Genomic DNA, 22,520 nt, shown 5'->3' with positions numbered 1-22,520 from the left:
CTGGTGACCAACCTTAGGCGCACATTTTCAGCTGACCTCATTGGCAAGTAAACACTATCATTTTGTTTGTTTACAAACTGCTGGACAACGAATGTTTCCTCATCGAAGAAAACTAAATTCGCCAGTTCACCACTTTCGGCCAAGCGAATCAACTCTTTAGTTCTTTTGAGTCTATTTTCTTTCTGTTGCGGTGTAAATTTTTGCACTTTTTGTAATTTCAATGGCTTTACCCTGAGCTCTTTTTTTTTCAATATTTGCGGAATGGAATATTGCGATATGTTCAGCTCACGAGCCATTTTTCGGCCATTGCGACGTTGGTTTCGATTAAGTCGCTTCTTTATTTTTCCAACCATTTCTGCTGATGTTGCTGTTTTCTTCCGTCCACTTCCTTGACGTCGGGCTACGCTACCAGTATCACGGTAACGAGTAATGATACGAGACACAAAAGATTTATTCACATTTAAATGCTGGAGTGTTCTAACGATAGCCACTCGTGGTTTTCCAGCCAAAAATAAAGAAACCCCACTATCACGCTTGAATTCCATCACGAATAACTTTTTTTCTGGAAAATTCTCACCAAAATGCTTTTGTACGCTTGTAAACAATATAATGAGCTGTCACTGGTATAATTTTAACAGCTGTCGGACGATTGGCTTAGATATGACAACAGTCTGAAGTTGGTTGCAGTTTTTTCATCTCACCAGCAAAATTTTTAGAATCGCATTAGACGTATAACCCATTATCAGGTAATGTAAAAAAATAACTTTTGCATTACTGTTAAAAATTTGGTCAGAAATCCCGTTAGTCGGTGATGACAGTATTTGCTGGTTATATGTAGAACCATGGTACAATGATATCAAGGTAGGACTATGATACCATATGATTTTAATTATACCCTACAACACTATGTGTTGGGGGTATTATAAGTTTGATTGGGCCAAAAATTATGTAACACCACGAAATATTGATTTCCCACATAGGAAAGTATATATGGATCTTCCTATCTCGCCGAGCTGAGTCGATCTAGCTATGTATGTCCGTCCGTCCGTCTGTCCGTCTGTCCATGTTAATTTGTAATCACTCTACAGGTCGCAATTATGGCCCGATCTTCACGAAATTTAAAATGTAGGTGGGGTTAAGGTCAGAATAGAACCTTGGAGATGATCGCATAATATTTAGGGGTTGAAATGGACCAAAAACTGAAAAATTTCCTAATTTTGCAGTTGCTCTACAGGTCACAATTATTGACCAATCGAAACGAAAGTTAGCATGGGGCTAGAGCTTTGGGCTGGGCAGAAGCCTTCCAATTTTGATGGTCATCGGGTAATATTTAGTGGTTGAAATATACCATAACATTTGTGATAAATAAAAGTCAAATTTTCCATTTAACCGCGAATATTTTTAATGCCGGCGAAATCACAAATAGACGAACAGGTCAATTCTGACCGTTACGTAGATGCCGATAGTAAAAATATCGGATATATATAGCGAAAAATATTCAATGCTTATATCTCCAGAATGGCTGGAGCGATTTTGACAAATTTTGTACATTTAGAATGCCCTTTTGGCATTATAGTATAAATTTGACTTATAATATTGAAGTGTATATTTTGTAATATTTTTGCACTTTACAACACAAGTTGGGGTTATTATTTATATACAAATTGCAATTATTCTTATTTTGGATTACCATTGGATTATATTTAGCCGTAAAATGGACCACAAAAACTAACAGCACGACGAAGTGCATAAATATTGGGTAAATGTCCCTGGTCAAAATACTAAGGGTAATATCTGAGCAGTGCTCCGTGACATAATTTTAAAAGCGAAATCTTCCAAAATGGATTTGGACATAAGGGAACTTCTAACATATTGTAGTGTTGTAGGGTATCACATGGTCGGCCCCGCACGGCTATAGCCTTTGCTTACTTGTTTTTTTATTTTCTTGGCTTAATATGTCATCTTTATTTGTTTATGTATGTGTTTTCTTTTCAATAACAAAAAAATTTTTCAGAAAACATTCAAATTTGGGCGTTTTCAAAATGTTTATTTCAACGTATGCATCGGCAAAATCTAGAGCTTTTGCAGCGAAAAAATCCTTTTGAGATATATAGTACATGATTTTGAAAAGAAGTGTTGACCTTTCATTCAGTTATCGCGGTTTTCAATTATTTATTTAAAATAAATGCAACAAGTTGTTTGATTTTTTATGGTTTTGATACTAATTCTGACATTACAAGCCAAACAGGTTGACCTCTATACGTGCAACTTTTTCAAAGTTGACCTACCTTCTCTTCATTGTACCATGTGTAGAACCTTAAACAAAACAAACATGAAATAGCAAAAATTTCCTGCATCTTTTCATAACAATTTCCATTCATTGCGCATTGAGTATCTCCCTAGCAAATAAGGTGGATGAAACCTTCTTTTCTAAGAAGATACTCATCTTTCTATTTCTTTTCTTTTTTTACAAATATTCGCCTGATACTTTGACATTTCTTTGTCAGCTGATAACAATGACATGTGCAACTTAAATTTTCGTTAAACTTTATTTAATTATTTACGCCATGTAAATAAAATATAAAATAAACAACAGCAACAAAAAGCCAAGTTGCCATTTTGCCATGAAAAGACTTGTTAATATTACAACGCCTTTCTGCAATGCATTGTCGCTTGCTCACATATTCATGGCCCAACACAAACCGCCCTCTCTCACTCTCGCTCTCCTCAACCCGACAACGACATTTTTGCAAAATTACCCAGCTGAACTATAAAACGCAAACAGTTGCTGGCTGGTTGGTTGTTGATCTCCGTCTCGGTCTCCGTCTTCCTCGTCTTCTTTGCCAGCCATTCTGGCCGTTGCAATATTTAATGAATAATGATTCATTATTCTTTTAAAAGCCGGGCCCAAACATTAATGAACATTTTTCATAATTAGAAAAATTTCCATAATGAGATTTTGTGTTTAAATCTGGCGTTGCCGTCTTTTCGCTTTCAGTTTGGGTTTTGTTGCGTTGCGTTGTGTTGTGTTCCCAGCTTCTTGACTTTTATTATTTTAATTTACGCAGCACGGCATGAAAGCCAGCTCAAAGGAGTAAAAGGCAAAGTGGGCGAGTGTGTGTGCATGTGGGCAGAGGCTCTGCAAATATTGCATTTCATATCCTTTTTTTCTCTTGTTGCATTGCTGGTGCTTCCCGTCACGCCTACTCATTTTGTTTGGAAGCAACATGCAGTTGTTAAATTGTGTTAAATTGTGCAGGGGAAGGAAGCGCATGTATCCAACGCCAACAAAATTCTGAATTGAAAAACTGCACGTCCCGTACAGACATATAAAGGGTTTCCGTAGATAAGAAAAGACATCAAAGTCGTCTATAGAGAATAGACGTCCTGCTGATATCTTTAAGCAAGTAGAAGAAATTTCGATTTTCCATAGACAAATGAAAACTTCTATGTCTTGCATGATAGTTGAAGGCTTTCAAGTCTTCTATAGACCAATGAAGTATATAAAAAAAGACCTCCCGATCTTGCAAAAACCATATAAAACTTCCAGAGACCATAAAAGGACTCCTGGTCTTTTTTATACCACAACAGTCCTTTGGAGAACATCATGAAAATAAAAACCTCTATGTCTTCCAGGTCTTCTATAGACCAACGGAGTATACAAAAGAAGACCTCCCGATCCTGCAGAGACCATAGAAAACATCCAGATCACCTAGAGGTCATAAAATAACTCCTGTGTTTCTATATACATACCATAAAAGCCCTTTGGAGAATATAGTAGTTTTCTAGAGACCATACAAAAACTTCCATGTCTTCTGAAGACCATAAAAGACTTCCATGTCTTCTAAAGCCTATTGAGGACCTCTAGGTCTTCCAGAGTAAACAAAAGACCTCTAGGCTTTCTAGGACTCATAGCTTTCTAGCTTTCTAGAATTCATAGCAGGTCTTTTGGAGACCATAAAAACCCGTCTGGCCTTCTAGTGACCATAAAAGACCTCCAAGGTAATTAAGAGACCATAAAAGACTTCCATGTCTTCTAGAACCTATGCCTTCCAGAGTCAATACAGACCTCTAGGTCTTTTAAATGCCGTAGAAGATTTCCATGTCTTCTAGAGCTTATAAAAGACTTCCATGTCATCCAGACCCATAGAAGTCTTATAGAACCCATAGGAAAAAATCTGATGTATAGGAGACCTGAAGGTCTTCTATGAGCTATAGGAGACCTGAAGGTCTTCTACTGGCTATAGGAGACCTGAAGGTCTTCTACTGGCTATAGGAGACCTGAAGGTCTTTTACTGTAGACCCGAAGGTCTTCTACTGGCTATAGGAGACCTGAAGGTATTTTACTGGAGACCCGAAGGTCTTCTACTGGCTATAGGAGACCTGAAGGTCTTCTACTGGCTATAGGAGACCTGAAGGTCTTCTACTGGCTATAGGAGACCAGAAGGTCTTCTATTGCCTATAGGAGACCTGAAGGTCTTCTATCGGCCATAGGAGACCTGAAGGTTTTCTACTGGCTATAGGAGACCTGAAGATCTTCTTTTGGCTATGGGAGACCTGAGGTTCTTCTATTGGCTATGGGAGTCCTGAAGGTCTTCTATTAGCAATGGGAGACCTGAAGTTCTTCTTTTGGCTATGGAAGACCTGTAGGTCTTCTTTTGGCTATGGGAGACCTGAAGGTCTTCTACTGGCTATAGTAGACCTGAAGGTCTTCTACTGCCTATAGGACGACCTAAAGATCTTTTTTTGGCTATAGGAGACCTGAAGGTCTTCTATCGGCCATAGAAGACCTGAAGGTTTTCTATTTGCTATGGGAGACCTGAAGGTTTTATACTGGCCATAGGAGAACTGAAGTTCTTCAATTGGTTATAGGAGACCTGAAGGTCTTCTATGGGCTATAGGACACCTAAAGGTCTTCTATGGTCTTCTACGAGACCTGAAGGTCTTCTCTCGGCCAGAGTAGACCTGCAGGTCTTCTATATGGCTATAAGGGACCTGAAGGTCTTCCATTGCCTATAGGAGATCTGAAGGTCTTCTATTGGCTATAGGAGATCTGAAGGTCTTCTATTGGCGATAGGAGATCTGAAGATCTTTTATTGGTTAGAGATCTGAAGGTCTCCTATCGGCCAAAGGATACTTGAAGGTCTTCTATCGGCCAGAGGATACTTGAAGGTCTTCTATCGGCCATAGGATACTGCAGGTCTTCCACTGCCTATAGGAGACATGCAGATCTTCTATTGCCTATAGTAGACCTGCAGGTCTTCTATTGCCTATAGTAGACCTGAAGGCCTTCTATTGCCTTTAGGAGACCTGAAGGTCTTCTATTGGGTATGGACACCTATATGGCTATATTGGCTATAGGAGACCTGAAGGGTTTCTATTGTCCGCAGAACACCTGGAGGTCTTACCTTGACCATGGACCATCTGGATGTCTTCTATGGCTCTTAAAAGACCGTAAAAATTTTGTTGCAAATTGAAGGCATAAAATATTGACAGTTTTTACGCTTTCAATAAGTTCCTCATAAAAACCATTTGCCTTCAATTCCACAACATATGAAACGACAAATTTAAAATGTCCTACTGTCCCTGAGAAGTGACACAACTCATAATTTTCATTTCAAAGCTAATGTCAACTTTGTCCTTTGTTTTGCTTTGTTGCATTCGCCAAATGTTAGTTGGAAACACCCACATTTTGCGACTGCCTTTTTTGTTTGTAATAATTCTTGTTGTTAGTTCCTGTTGCTGTTGTTGTTGTTCGCACCCTTCCCCACTGACATCCTGGCTGGAAAATGCAATGTGAATGAGTTTGAATTAAAATCGTTTTTTTTTTTTTTTGTTCTTGTTTCTCATTTTTGTTTTTGTTATTTTTGTTCCTTTGGCCATTCATTCAACATCAAGGTTATTTTGCATAATACCAAACAACCAACGAGCGAACCATCATGCTAACGTGTAAATGCCTCTTGCCAACATACATACATACATACATATGTATGTTGTTATTTATGAAAGTGTAGCAACACATTTACATGATTATATGGCAAAGCTTCCTTGTCTTCCACGGAAACCAATCTCATCAAAATGGAGATGTTTTGTGCGACAGGTTTTGGGGGAATTTTTAGGTATAGTGTTGCACAGCTTTTTCATGGCGAGGATTTGGAGAATTTTAAATGAACAGCACATTTTTGGGAAATTTAAAATATCTGAAATGTTAAATTGAGTATAATGGCTTTTTACCATTATATTTTGAAGAAATATTCTAAATGAGGTAGTATAGTTCCGCGAGGACACATTTTTAGGGCCAAAAAAACTCCAAATTAATGCTGTAAGTGAATTAAAGTGAATTTCACGGAATTTAAGTATGATAAATATTTAATATGTATTGCTCATTCGATCCCAAACACCCAAGTCTAATTTCAAATTTCAGCCCATATAAAAAATGTATCTGTTCCAGGACCTGCCAGGATCTACTATTCTTGCATTTTTATGCTCTCAGCCATATGGCAAGAGAGGCTATATATCATTTGATACGGCCAAAACGTGTCTCATCAATATAACGATTTTTGACCTTAGGTCTCTTTGGACATAATCCGTTTCAGGATATTTGGAGTCAATCTAGAGATTTCCTTTCGTTCGTCAGTCTGTCTGGCTTTTTGATGCTCGCGATAGCTCTTGAAGGGAGTACCCGATTTGGTACATGGTAATATTATTATCAAACTTCGATCGAGTTCGGAGATGGGCAATATCGGTCCACTCCTTCTGGTACCTCCCCACAAGAGGTCGAAATTAAAAAAAGTTAAGGAGTATCTCTTTGTTTTGCCGACAGATGTATACCCTCAGCCAATGTATGATTACTTAAAAATATTTTGACTTCTGTTATAATAATTTAAATGTTTAACCCCATATGGAGTAGGTACCGAAGGAATGGACCAATATTGGCCATTTCAAAATCGGATTAGTGCTTCTCTTCCTGTGCAGAATATATATATATATATATATTTTTTTTTTTTGTTTTGAAAATTTTGAACTTTTGTGGGGGAGGTACCAGAAGGAGTGGACTGATATATTCCATCTTGGCACCAGATATTGTATTAATAAAATTATTGCGATTTGTGAAAATTGAATGCAATCGGACTCTGATTAACCCTCTGGTGGTCCCACACAAAATGTCGATACTTTCAAAAAAAATATTTTCTGCACAGAAAAAGAAAGGATAATCCGATTTTGCTCCAACTTGGCAAATCCCCATATTTGCATTAGTGCTAGGTCAGGTGCGAAAATGGACAATGTCGGACCACTCCATCAAATACTTCCCCCCACAAAGGAGGAAATATTTATAACTCTTATAAACTATGAAGTAAGAGTCCGATTGTATTCAAATTTAACACATCACAATATTACTACCAAATGCAAGATCTGCTATGAAGATGGGATACATCGGTCCATTCCTTTTGGTACCTCTCCCATAAATGGTGAACATTGTGAATATCCATGAAGCTCTTAAAACACGAAATTAACATCCGATTCCATTCAGACTTGGAACATCTCAATATTTCCATCAACACAAGGTATGTTATAAAGATGGTAGAGATCGGACCATTCCTTCTGGTACCTCCCCCACAAAGGGTCAATGTTATGAATAACCAAAACGATTATAAAATCCGAAATAGGCATTCGGTTATCTACATATTTCATACATTCCATTATTCCTACCAATGCTAGATCTGCTGTGAAGATGGGATATATCGGTCTACTCGTTTTGGTACCTCCCCCACAAATGGTGAAAATTTTTAATATCCATGAAGCTCGTAAACCGCGAAATTAACATTAACGACAAATCGGCAAAACCGACTGATACTTGTTAACTTGATTGATATAATGTAGGGAAACTCGGGTATCATATTAAAAAGTTTTACATTATTACAGTTCTGGAACAGACCAAATGTCTACAGGGTGAAATGAAAACACTGCAACCAACTTCTGACTGCTGTCATTTCTAAGCCATTCGTCCGGCAGCTGTTAAAATTATTCCAGTGGCAGCTCATTATAATTTTCCAGAAAAAAAGCAATTCGTGATGGAATTCAAGCGTGATAGGGTGATTTCTTTATATTTGACTGGAAAACACAAGGTGGCTTTCGTTAAATGAGAATAAATATTTAGTGTCTCGTACCATCGCTCGTTACCGTGATACTGGTAGCGTAGCCCGACGTCAGGAAACTGGAAGAAAAGAGCAACATCAGTAGAAATGGTTGGAAAAGTAAAGAAGCGACTTGATCGAAATCCGCGTCGCAGTGGTCGAAAAATATTCCATTCGGCAAATATTGGCATTATTCCATTCGGCAAATATTGAAAAATGAGATCGGAGTAAAGCCATTGAATCTCCAAAAAGTGCAAGAACTTTCACTGCAACAGAAAGAAAATAGACTCAAAAGATCCAAAGAGTTGCTTCGCTTGGCCGAAAGTGGTGAACTGCCGGATTTGGTTTTCTCCGATGAGAAAACAAACAAAATGATCGTGTTTACTTGCCAATGAGGTCAGCTGAAAATGTGCAACTTCGGTTGGCCACCAGAACTCAAACGCCAGTCATGGTGATGGTGTGGGCCGCCATAACAGCCGATGGTCGCTCTCCGCTCGTATTAATCGACCGTGGCATCAGAATAAATGCCGAAAATTGGGCACGCAAACATTTTGGCCGCAGACCTTGGACATTACAACAGGACTCAGCACCATCGCACACAGCACGCGCCACACAAGAATGGTTACAAAATGAGGTTCCTCGCTTCATTTCCAGCGCACAATGGCCACGAAAATCTCCGGATACCAATCCTTTGGACTATTGTGTCTGGAGTATTTTTGAAAGCAAGGTTGGCATTAAAAAATACCAAAGTGTCGCTTCGCCGGGAATGGGCCAAAAAACCACAGAGCAACATTCGGGCAGCGTGTGACGGTTTCATTGGCCGTTTGAAGGCCATAATTCGTACCAAAGGTGACCAATTCGAACAAATCAAAACTTATTCTTAAATTTGATGCTATTTCCGACATTTTTGATTTCATTCAATAAAATTTAAAAAAAAAGTAAAAATAGACCAGTGTTGGCTTGTTTGTTCGGGATACCATAGTATTTTGTTGTTGCAAAATGGTTAGGCTTAATCCCTTTTTTATTGTTTTTATAAAAACAACGTTTGTTTATTAGTGGAAAGCGATGGTAATGTTTACCATGGGGTGAGGCAGGGAATACCTAGGTTTCGGAAAGAGCCACCAATCCTCATCAGTTCCCTTGATTTTTGTCTGGGATATTCTCCCCAGAAGTTATTATAAAAATAACTTCTATGACAAAACAAAAAGTAAAAAATTATTAATTTGTTGCAGTTTTTTTACCTCACCCAGTACGTGTGCTTGTATGTATGCATGTGAGTAAGTTATTAAATCATATTTCGGTACGTCCTCCAATATCCTACCACTTCTGCATTCTTCTACATTTCAAACCCCAAAATATTTCACCAAAATAATCTCTCAAATTAAATGCACCTTATCCTTCCTGCTTCATGCCTTAATGGGCCTCAACGTATATTTCAATACAATATCGCGCTAAGAATAGACATTTTATCATTCATGTAATATTCATTGTTCGATTTTGGATTCAAATGACGGAGAATGAGAAGCCAACCAAATAACCATTTCAATTTTCATATTTGATGACATGGCGCCTTGTGGCACAATGAAAGAACAGCAGGACCAATCGCCCACCCTGCGCCATTACAAGTTATTGAATATTGGCAATATTTGAATTTCTTGTTTCTTTTCTATTTTCCCATTCATTTATGGTTTGCCACAAAAAAAAAAAAACAACAAAATAAGGCCCACACAGAGTTTGCTTTAAGCCTTTTTTGCATAGAAATAAGTCATAAGCAGGGATAGATGGTATTTGGATGGTTTTGCTTTTCCAAATAAGGAGAGGGCAGGTGAGGCGAGGAGAGATGGGGTGAGGTGAGGAAAACAAAATAACTTTTATGTTTCATTAAATCGAACAAGCAAGGGCGTTAAGCAGCAGCAGCAGCAAAAAAAAAAAGAAACGACTCAAACTCTTGAGCATTAAATGTTTTTTTTTTCTCACAGAGTGCTCTAGGCTGACGCATTACCCAGCCAGCGCCACCATCAACATCATCGCCACCATTCAAATGAAATGTAAGGACGCCAGAAATGTAAGGATAATGTTGGGAATTCAACACCACTGCCATCGGCTGCCACCGCGCTACCTTCCTAAGTATTCATGGTCCCGTTCAGATAAACATGCATTAAGCGCACATTTCATTTACCCCAGGAGATGTTCTGGCTACAAAGTATTCTCCATTGTGTTGTTCAGCACCATCAACAACAACAACAACAAGGACCACGAAAAACACGAATAAGAAGCAGAGACAGAAAAAAACGCGTACCAAACGTGTACTGTTGATGTTTTATTACAACGTAAGTACGGCCGCAACGAACAACAACAGCAACAACACCTCCTAACCAAACAGCAGCAAAAGCATGGCATAGTGACACAGGCGGCACCTCCTCGCCAAGGATCAATGGATACTCCCACCAACACACACACACATACACCCATACTGTGAAATACATCTGTGAAAATGAAATGCTATGGTTTTAAGAGATAAACACACATACATACGTATTTTAACACCTTTGCTTATGCTCGAGCCTTAAGTTTAAGTGTTCGCCCCGTTATGGCCAAGCGTGTTTCAAGAGCGATAAGATATAAATTTTAAAAGAATTTTTAATTTTGTTTATTTAAAATATTAACGAAAATTTGAAGGGGAAGAAAGGAGCGGGCAATAGGAGGGATATGCAGAGTCTACAACGTAAGGTGGTACATTATGTAGTTTATGTAGAACCCAGGTCTTTAACAGGACTCTCTTTCAGACTCTTGTAAATTAAAGGGCTTTACATTGATCCTCTCTCACTGAAATTTTGTTATTTTATTTTCTTCTGGGTCAGCGTAAAATCGATTTACCGATGTTCGTCTGTCTGTCTGTGTGTATGTCTGTTGTAATCACGCTATCTTTCGAACGAATTGAGAAGGAAAGCTAATATTTTGTACACATGCGTGCCTTGCCAGTAGGCATGTTAAATTCGTAAATGGGTCATGTGGGACCACGTTTTCATATAGCCCTGATATAACTGTATATCCCAATATTCGGTATTTTTATGATTTTAGAGATATTATAAACGGAAATTGTTAGGTACTACAGCCTATGACAAAATAAAACTTATGCAGGTCCAGGACTTCGTGTAGCCCTCATATAATGGGTTTCATTTAAACGGTATTTTTCGATAATTTTTTTTTTTTTTTGGAATTTCCTTCGAAATGGTAAAAGGTATTAAAAGGTATTCGATCCGGCCAAACTTGATGCTTTTTCACTTATTTGTTTTACACATTATTTTAATTTAAATCCAGTAAAGAAAGTCTTAATATCGGGCGGGCCGACTTTATGATACCCCACATCCCTTTTCATATTTAGTAGAGCTTCATATAACAAATTAAAAATAACAATTAAAAAAAGCAGCTAAGTTCGTCCAGGCCGAACTTTTTGTACCTTCCACCGTTCGGAAGGAGGGAGTAAAAAAATCCGCCTAAAAATACCGCTTAAATGAAAACCTTTATATACGGGCTAGACGAAGACGTATTGCTGGGTTAGTAATTTTTGTCATAGGCTGTAGTAAAGATTCCGAACTTCAAATACGAAATTTGACGCAATTCCGGTGAATAAAATCCTGGAAATACCGAATATCTCGGGGTATCGTTATATGGGTGCTACACTAAAACATACACCTATATAGACAATCCTCTTTCAGGGGATAAAGTATTTACAGAGAACTCCTTGTGTAGAATGTCAGACAATTTCATTAAAAAATGTGGCTTAAAACACCGAATATCAGTTACATGGGGGACATACAATATCGTGGACCTATATATACAATTCTTTTTCAGGGTATAAAGTAGTCACGAAGCCAGACAGACAGTTGGACGGATGGACATCTGTAGATCGACTCAAAATGTTTTGAAACAAATTAGACCCTAGTCCTGAGGGTATAACAATGCGAATGCCGATTTTTATACCCTTATGCCATGTTTACGTTAGAACTTTTTGTAGGGTTAAACTACTTTGAGAGGATTTATTTGAAGTAAAAGTAATGGGTATGACAATTTAAATCCAAATCCAGTGGGTTAAACCTCATATATATAAACGTACTATTAGCCAGGCTACTCTAGCCTCTCTTATTTGTTACGGCAAAAACGTGCCTAATCAAAATAACGGCTTTAAGACCTAGGACTCTTTGGTACAAATTCGTTCCAGGACATTTGAAGTTGATCTGACTGTGTCCGTCTGTCTGTCTAGCTGGCTGGTGAGCATGATAACTCTCGAGGGAAGTAATCGATTTGGTCCAAACTTGGTTCATCCTGATATTATTATCAAACTTAATTCGAGTCCGCAGATGGGCAATATAGGTACACTCCCTTTGGTACCTTCCCCATAAAAGGTCAAGATTTTCAAATTAAATATCTTGCTTCTTAGAAAAATAAATGATAATCCAATTCAGCTGCAACTTTGCAAGTACTAATATTTTCATCTGTTCTAGACTAGCTGCGAAAATGGACAATATTGGCCCACTCGCTCAAGTACCTCTCCCACAAAGGGACAACATTTTTATACCCTCCACCTTGGAAAGGAGGGTATATTAACTTTGTCATTCCGTTTGTAACATCCCTAAATATTCGTTTTAGACCCCATAAAGTATATATATTCATAATCAGCATAAAATTCTAAGTCGATTTAACGATGTCCGTCTGTCTGTCTGTCCGTCTGTCTGTCTGTCTGTCTGTCCGTCTGTCTGTCTGTTGAAATCACGATACAGCCCACATTATTTGACGTAGAGCTCCAAAATTTAGCAGAGCTATTTGCATTGTGTCTACGATGGTTGGTATTGAAAATGAGATATATCGGTCCACGTTCTGGTATAGTCCCCATATAACGGTACCTCCCGATATTCGGTATTTTGATGATTTATGCCACATTTTTTCACGGATTTGTCTTAAAATTGGTATTTTTAGGTCATAGCGGGTCCCTGAGCGTGTGGCAAAACATTGAATGTATAGGTCCACGTTGTGGTATAGCCCCCATATAAAGGTACCTCCCGATATTTAGTATTTTAGTTTTTTTTTACCACATTTTTTCAACGATTTGTCTAAAAATTGGTATTTGTGGGTCATAATGGTTTCCAGCTCCGGTGGCGGAACATTGAATGTATGGGTCCATAACTTGGTATAGTCCCCATATAACGGTACCTCCCGATATTCGGTATTTTGATGATTTATGCCACATTTTTTCACGGATTTGTCTTAAAATTGGTATTTGTAGGTCATAGCGGGTCTCTGAGCGTGTGGCAAAACATTGGATGTATAGGTCCACGTTGTGGTATAGCCCCCATATAAAGGTACCTCCCGATATTTAGTATTTTAATTTTTTTTACCACATTTTTTCACGGATTTGTCTGAAAATCGGTATTTGTTGGTCATAATGGGTTCCAGCTCCGGTGGCGAAACATTGTAATTATAGGTCCTCGTTTTGGTATAGCCCCCATATAACGGTACCTCCCGATATTCGGTAATTTGATGATTTTTGCCACATTTTTTCAGGGATTTGTTCGAAAATTGGTATTTGTTGGTCATAATTGGTTCCAGCTTCGGTGGCGAAACATTGCATGCATGGGTCCATGATTTGATATAGCCCCCATATAACGGTACCTCCCGATATTCGGTATTTTGATGGTTTTTGCCACATTTTTTCACTGATTTGTCTAAAAATTGGTATTTGTGGGTCATAATGGGTTCCAGCTCCGGTGGCGAAACATTGTAATTATAGGTCCACGTTTTGGTATAGCCCCCATATAACGGTACCTCCCCATAATCGGCATTTTAATGGTTTTTGCCACATTTCTTCTAATGTTTCTTTTACCCTAAGGTGGAGGGTGTTAAAAGTTTGGCCCGGCCGAACTTAATGTTTTTTTACTTGTTAATAATTACAGCTCTTATAAAATTTAAAATAATAATTCGATTGTCTTCAAATTATACGCATTCTAATATTTTTACCAGCAAAAGATCTGATGTGAAGATCAGATATATCGGTCCACAGCTTTTAGTACCTCCCGAACAACGGGTTAAAATTTTGAATAGCCATGAAAATAATAAAACGCGAAATGATCATCCAATTATTTTCAAACTCGGCATATCCTAATATTTCTATCAATACAAGATCTGTTGTGAAGATAGAATATGTCGGACGACTCCTCGTGGCCCACAAAGAATTAACATCACAAAATGCGGGTTGCGCATCCAATTCTCTTCCAATTTCACGCGTCCAAATCTTCTTCATAGAAAGATGTGGTGTGAAGATAGTATTTATAGGACCACTGCTTCCGGTACCTCCCCAAAACAAGTCAAAAAGTTTTATTTTTAATAAAATTCGAAGTAAGCATCCGATTCTTTTCAAATTTCAACATCCCAATATTTTTACCACCACGAGAAAGATCAAAAGTTTAATTAATTACAACTATTATAAAAATTCAAGTAAGAGTCGGATTTTCTTCAAATTACACACTTTAAATTGGGTACTTTATATGTACTTTTGCATTTCCGAATTTCAAAATTTCAGCGAATTTTCAATGTTCGATTATTTAAATATATTGTGACTTCTGTTATGATTATTCAAATTGTGGACCCTCTATGAATGGGGTACTGAAAGAATGGGCCAATATTGTCCATTTCACCAGATTTGCACCATATTGGTAAGATCCTTCACTTTATATGAGATATGTTATAATTTTTAGAAATTGTTAAAATATGGGTGAGGTACCAGATAGAGTCGACGAAGAATTCTATTATCGTGCTTCATCTAATACAGATAAAAATATTAGTATGGTCAAGTTGTAAAGAATCGCTGACTTGTTTCGCAATTTATGACTAATAAAAGTATTAAAAAGTATTTGGTGAGGTACCCTTCTGGCAGATATATATAAACTTTACAATAGATCTTGTGTCAGCAAAAATGTTTGTTTGTGTGAAATTTGAGCGTTTTGTTTTTCAAAATCTTCATCCCTACGTGAGGGAGGTACCAGAAGAAATGGTCCGATCTCTACCATCTTTATAACAGACCTTGTGTAGATGGAAATATTGAGATGTACCAAGTCTGAATGAAATCGGATTTTAATCTCGCGTTTTATGAGCTTCATTGATGTTCAAAATTTTGACCCTTGACCAAAAGGAGAGGACCGACATCACATCTTCACAACAAATCTTGTGTAAGTATAAATAATGTAATGTGTGAAATATAATGAGAACCCGATGCTTATTTCGGTTTTTATGATCGTTTTAGTAATTCGAAACTTTGACCCTTTGTAGAGGAGGTACCAGAAGAAATAGTCCGATCTCTACCATCTTTATAACAGACCTTGTGTTGATAGAAAAATTGAAATGTACCTATTCTGAAAAGAATCCATGTTAATTTGGTGTTTTAAGAGCTTCATGAATATTGAAAATTTTGACTGTTTGTGTGGGAGACACTTCATGGAGTGGGGCGATATTGTACATTTATGCACCTGACCTAGCACTGACGCAAATATAAGGATTTGCAAAGTTGTAACAAAATCGGATTATCGCTCCTCTTTCTATGCAGAAAATATATTTTTTGGAAATGTCGACCTTATGTGGGGGAGATACCAGAAGGAGTGGACCGATATTGCACATATCCGAACTGGATCTAAGTTTGACAAAAATATTACGATGTTCTAACTTTGGACCAAATCGGATACTCCCTTCGAGAGTTATCGTGCGCACCAGCCAGACATACAGACGGACGGACATCGCTATATCGACTCCAAACGTCCTGAAACGGAAAGAGACCTAGGGTCCAAAACTGTTATTTCAACTTGGAACGTTTTGACCGTATAAAATGATATATATACCCTCTCTAGCCATATGGCTGAGGGTATAATGATGATGTAGATGTTGTATAATTTATTGAATAAGTTACAACGGAAAAGAATATTGATTACGGCCAAGCAAAGCAGACCTTTTTTGGCTTATCTATAAATAACTTTCGCACCACACTCTATTAAAACAAGCTCCAACATTAGATTACCGCCTCAATTCACATTGTTATAATTGTACTCATTTTAAATTGATACATCATCGCGATTCCTTCCAAAAATAAACTCCTTTCACATTCACAATATAATATCCTGTTCTCTTCAATTAACCGATTTTGAAACCAACAAGTTTCAATAACCTAATTATAAATAGCTGAATAATACTAATTCCCACAAAATGGGTGAACAAGCCATAATTTTCCCATCCTCTGCCGCTGCTGTAGTCGTGTATTTTTCTGTGTGCTCTAAAACATATTTCAATAACAAGCTAATCGAAATTAAATAGCTCTTCATCCAACGCATTTTCCAAAGGGATTATGTCATTTTATCCCCGCCCCATTATAGTTGTAACAACAAAAATGCATTATAGAATTTGTATGTCAAACAACAACAACAACAACCATTAGCACCACTTGTTGCTGTTGTTGCTGTTTGATGCCAATTTTAGGATTTTGAAAATTTCATGATTCTCGTTTCAAGTATTCCCATTAGGTTTTAATGAATGTTTCATCAGTTGTTGCTATTCGTGTTAACAGCTCGTCGAAGTGCATAGAAACATGGAAATGGACATCTCTCCCGCCAACATCGTTGATGGGTTGGGGATTGGATTATGATTTGGCGAAAGAAGATAGCTGATAGAGAGAGGTAAAAGAGTGAAATTTAGGTGGAAGATGGAATTTAATAATTTGTTTTCAAGGTAAATAGAAATATGGTCTGCCAGTTGTAAAGGAAAATCATGATATATTCTAGCTATAGCAGATCTGAAATAGATTTCCTGGGTAGACAAGAATTGTCAAAGATCTTGGGTCTATAAAATAACTGCAAAATGACGTCTGCTTATGAGAACCTGAGAAAATCTATAGATCTTCTCATAGAAGATCTGTAGATCTTCTCATAGAAGATCTGTAGATCTTCTCATAGAAGATCTGTAGAGCTTCTCATAGAAGATCTGTAGAGCTTCTCATATAAGATCTGTAGAGCTTCTCATAGAAGATCTGTAGAGCTTCTCATAAAAGATCTGTAGAGCTTCTCATAGAAGATCTGTAGAGCTTCTCATAGAATATCTGTAGATCTTCTCAAAGACGAGCTGCAGATTTTCTCATAGAAGAGATGCAGATCTTCTCATAGAAGAGCTGTAGATCTTCTCATAGAAGATTTGTAGATCTTCTCATAGAAGATTTGTAGATCTTCTCATAGAAGATTTGTATACCTTCTCATAGATGATTTGTATAGCTTCTCATAGAAGATCTGTAGATCTTCTCATAGAAGATCTGTAGATGTTCTCATAGAAGATCTGTAGATCTTCTCATAGAAGATCTGTAGATCTTCTCATAGAAGATCTGTAGATCTTCTCATAGAAGATCTGTAGATCTTCTCATAGAAGATCTGTAGAGCTTTTCATAGAAGATCTGTAGAGCTTCTCATAGAAGATCTGTAGAGCTTTTCATAGAAGATCTGTAGAGCTTCTCATAGAAGATCTGTAAATCTTCTCCTAGGAGATCTGTGGAGCTCTTTCTAAAAGATTTGTAGATCTTCTCCTAGAAGCTCTGTAGAGCTTCTCATAGAAGATCTGTAGAGCTTCTCATAGAAGATCTGTAGAGCTTCTCATAGAAGATCTATAGAGCTTCTCATAGAAGATCTGTAGAGCTTCTCATAGAAGATCTGTAGAGCTTCTCATAGAAGATCTGTAGAGCTTCTCATAGAAGATCTGTAGAGCTTCTCATAGAAGATCTGTAGAGCTTCTTATAGAAGATCTGTAGAGCTTCTCATAGAAGATCTGTAGAGCTTCTCATAGAAGATCTGTAGAGCTTCTCATAAAAGATCTGTCGAGCTTCTCATAGAAGATCTGTAGAGCTTCTCATAGAAGATCTGTGGATCTTCTCATAGACGAGCTGCAGATTTTCTCATAGAATAGATGCAGATCTTCTCATAGAAGAGCTGTAGACCTTGTCATGGATGATCTGCAAATTTTCTTATAGAGTAAAAATCTACAGATTTTTTATGAGAAAAAGTCCACCGATTTTCTATGAGAAAAACTAGGGATTTTCTAGGAGAAAATCTATGAGAAAATCTACAGATTTTCTATGAAAAGATCTACTGATCTTCCATACAATATCGACAGATTTTCCATACGAAATTGCAAAATGTCTCCAGATTTTCTAAGAGAAAATGTCCAGATTTTCTATAAGAATATCTCCACATTCTCTATGAGAAAATCTGCAGATTTTCAATGCGAAAAAAAACTACAGATTTTCTATGAGGAAAAGTCTACAGATTTTCTTTGACATTTACCTTCGCTTTTTCTTCCAAGTATTGCATACTTTTAGGCTGTTGATAAATTTCCAATGAATTTCTCAATTTTTATGTTGAAAGAATTCAATTTTTACATCTACGCTTTAAAATTACATAACTCCGCCGTTGCTGAATTTGAATTTCCATATTTCATTCACTTGATACGTTGGTCGCGCTTCAATGCACCACAGCAACACTTAATTGGACCCGCGAGAATGGTTGGATGGATGTTGCCAGCCAAACACAAAAACTGCAGCGAAAAACACAACATTTCATGGATGTTAACCAGGCTTTAAATAGCTGCTGCAGTTCATGGCATTTCTCTTAATTACAATGGAGAGAAGTTCTGGCATTTAACATACAGTCACACACACACACTCGTACTTACCCCCCACCTACAGCATCAGCAATACCATAACTGAATGTAGTGATTTTCGACTGTAATATGGCCATAACACACACACCCACACACCCAAAGATGGCCATTTAAATGTCATTTAAATGCCTTAAAAAATTGAAGCAACAAAATTGTCATAAATTTAATTATGGAAGGAAAATATTTTCCATTGTATGTATGGGTGTGTGTGAAAAATTTTCCTCACACCTGTTTGCCTGAGAATTGTTATTGGAAGTCACCACAGGGTAATGAAAGTGTAATTTTCGTCCTTACCAAATGCCAATTATGTGGTGTAATATATGGGCATTGCATTTTTTTCTAAAAAAAAAAAACACTTAAAAAAACTGTAAGTTCGGCTGGGCCGAACTTTGAATATCCTCCACCATTTAGAAGGAATTAGAACGATTTTCTAAAATAAAATCCATAAAAAATTCTGTCAAAATCTTAAAATACCGAATATCGGAAGGTACCGTAATATTGAGGGATATACGATATTGTGTTACAGTACTCACCAAAAAAAATCCTTGTGTAGAGTTTCAGACAATTCCGTTGAAAAATGTGGCTAAAGTCATCAAAATACGGAATATAGGTGGGTGCCGTTATATGGGGCCTATATGATATCGTGGACCTATATAGATAATTATCTTCCAGGGGATAAAGTGCTCACAAGGAACTCCTTGTGTGTATTTTCAGACAATTCCGTTGAAAAATGTGGCTAAAATCGTCAAAATGCTGAATATCGGGGGATACCGTTACATGGAACCTATACTATCGTGTACCTTTCAGGGGGTAAAGTACTCAGAAAGAACTCCTTGTGTAGAATTTCAGACAATTCCGTTGAAAAATGTGGCCAAAATCATTAAAATACCGAATATCGGGGGGTACCGTTATAGGGGGGCTATACGATATCGTGGACCTATAAAGCCCATCTTCGAACTTGAACTGCCTGCAGACCAAAGACAGATCTGTGCAACATTGTAGATTTTCCTATCTTAATTCGTTTTGACTGTAGAGTGAATACAACAGACGGACGGGCGGACAGACGGATAGGGCTAAATCGTCTTAGAATTTTACGCAGATCAAGAAGATATATACTTTGTTGGGTCTAAAATTATTATTTCGATGAGTTACAAACGGAATGACGAACTTAATATACCCTCCATACTAAGTATGGTGGAGGGTATAAAAAACATTATGAGCAAAAGTTTGTCCAAGGTCCCCCCAGAGGGTTAAATCCCACATTTTTTTTTTTCGAACTGCAATATTTATCAATTTATTTTCATGTAAACATAACTTGTGAAAGTTTTACGAAATGTGACACCCACAAATGCCACTTAGCCAGAAAAACTGTTGCCTTAACCAACGAAATTGAGATGAGGTTTTGAGGTGCGGTTCAGTGAAATGGAATGGAAATGTATTTCGTTCAAGGATGCAATACTGTTTACGTGCGTGCAGAATTCTTGGAAATACGGAACTCAAAATTGTGTCACATAAAACGGAAAAAAATAAAAAGTTGCAAACATTTTAACAACAACAAAAACAACATCGTTCACACAGCCATTCACTTTTGAAAACTGACATTTGAATTTCAATTAATTTTTCACTGACAACAATTTTCCCTCTCTCTCTCTCTTTCTCTTCCTTCCCTTGCAGCATCACCATGCGACTGGATACAAATTCAAATGAAGATTTCAAGCCGTTGGGTTCAACATTTTGTGTAAGTGTCGACGTTGCCGTTTTGGCCTTAAACCCCAAAAGCCATAGCCACAGCCACAGCCAAGGCCGAACAAAAATTCAAATTGACTCTCCATCACTGGAAGCTGTGGCAAAATTGTTTTTGGATTTTTTGTTATTTTTTTATAGAGTGACAGTTTTTTGTTTTCCTCCTCTCTCTCACAGTTAATTAAACCAGAAACTTTACCCACCTGGGGTGGTTCAGCCAAAACAGACACAAGACTGCCAATAACTGATTATTCCACAATAGGAGGCCCGCGTCACAACTGCAGTCCCTTTCCCATATCCCGTGATGTCAATAATCGTTTTATCCTCTGGTAAGTTTTGAACAAAAAAAAAAACAACAAAATGCGATTTTTATTTCTAATTAATTGAATTTGTTTGTCAACGGGAATGACCACTGACACATACACACAAACATTCATTTATATGTGTGTGTTCAAATGTAATACAAAAAAAAAAAAATAAAAAGAATTTTTTAATTGAAATTGACATTGAATTGTTGTATTTGGATCCGATAGGAAATAGTTTTTCCATTTCAATTTCATGTTTTCTCCCTTGTCTTTTTGCAACAGGGACGGTGATATCGCCTCTCTAGATGTGGACGTCATAACCAATACAACCGATGAGACTTTAACCGAAAGCAATATTGTATCGGATCGTATTCTAAGTGTAGCCGGTAATCAATTGAAAGAAGATTTAGCTCACAATGTAAGAGGTAAGTGCATCCATGTGTTTGGGAGAATATGAATGTAATCCATGAATACGGAATATGTTAGGTTTAAGGGAAGAACCGGAAAATGAAAGATTTTTATCAAGGAGAATAAAATAAAATAGAAAACTATTCCAAAAATAATACCCTTCACCATTTCGAAGGAACTTGCAAAATGTAAAAAAATCCGTTGAAAAAATTAAAAAAAGGAATTTATGGGTCTATACGAAAACTCTGATCAATATGGGTGAGATAAAACAAGTAAAAAAGCTGTAAGTTCGGCCAAGCCGAACTTTGGTACAAATTTGACATTTTTCAAAAAATTAATATCCATTAAAAATTCTGTTAAAATCTTAAAAATACCGAATGTTGCCATATTTTAGGGTCTATACGACGACGTGGACCTGCATACGTAACTTTTGTCATAAGCGTGCAGAGACAATTTTCTGGCATTACGAGCTTCAAATACAAAATATGAAATAATTCCGGTAAATAATGTCGCTAAAATCATCAAAATACCGTATATGGGGGGTACCGTTATATGGGTACTATAGGAAGACGTGGACCTGCACAGACAATTTTCTGTCATAGGCTGTAGTATTCATTGCGAACTTCAAATACTAAATTTAAAATAGTTCCCGTAAATGATGTCGCTAAAATCATCAACCGAAAACCGGGGGTACCATTATATGGGGGCTATACGAAGACGTGGACCTGCACAGAAAATTTTCTGTCTTAGGCGGTAGTATCCATTTCCAAGTTCAAATACTAAATTTGAAATATTTCCGGAAATAATGTCGCTAAAATCATCAAAATACCGAAAATCGAGGGGAACCGTTATATGGGGGCTATACGAAGGCGTGGTCCTAATCGCCCATTTTCTGTCTTATGCTGTAATATCCATTTCGAATTTCGAGTACCAAATTTGAAACAATTCGCTAAAATCATCAAACCGCATATCGGGAGGTACCGTATCGGGAGGTACCGTTATATATGGGCTATACGAAGATGTGGACCTACATGGCCCATTTTCAATACCAAATGTTCTGCAGACATAATACACATTTGAGTAAATTTTTATCAACTTACTTCATTTCGTTCGGAAGCTAGAGTGATTTCCACAGACGGATAGACGGACAGACGGACGGACATTGCTAAATCGACATAGAATTTTATGCTGA

At 37.3% G+C, this 22,520-nt stretch overlaps 1 protein-coding gene across 2 annotated transcripts in view; it reads left to right on the top strand.

Annotated features, from left to right (window-relative positions):
• The window catches only part of LOC101894550 (protein GDAP2 homolog), a 222,314-nt gene that overhangs the window by 119,242 nt on the left and 80,552 nt on the right, over positions 1–22,520 (top strand). For both annotated transcript variants that reach the window (XM_059120076.1, XM_059120078.1), the window contains exons 3-5: positions 20,547–20,610; positions 20,793–20,944; positions 21,203–21,345. In XM_059120076.1, the coding sequence (XP_058976059.1) occupies positions 20,554–20,610; positions 20,793–20,944; positions 21,203–21,345 (352 nt within the window). In that variant the 5' untranslated portion in view covers positions 20,547–20,553. The remainder of the gene's footprint in view (positions 1–20,546; positions 20,611–20,792; positions 20,945–21,202; positions 21,346–22,520) is intronic.

The sequence above is a fragment of the Musca domestica genome, unplaced genomic scaffold, assembly GCF_030504385.1.
Source record: "Musca domestica strain aabys unplaced genomic scaffold, Musca_domestica.polishedcontigs.V.1.1 16, whole genome shotgun sequence".
Taxonomy (NCBI): Eukaryota; Metazoa; Arthropoda; class Insecta; order Diptera; family Muscidae; genus Musca; species Musca domestica.
The sequence above is the reverse complement of the archived record's forward strand: the minus strand, read 5'-3'. Positions and strand labels throughout refer to the sequence as shown.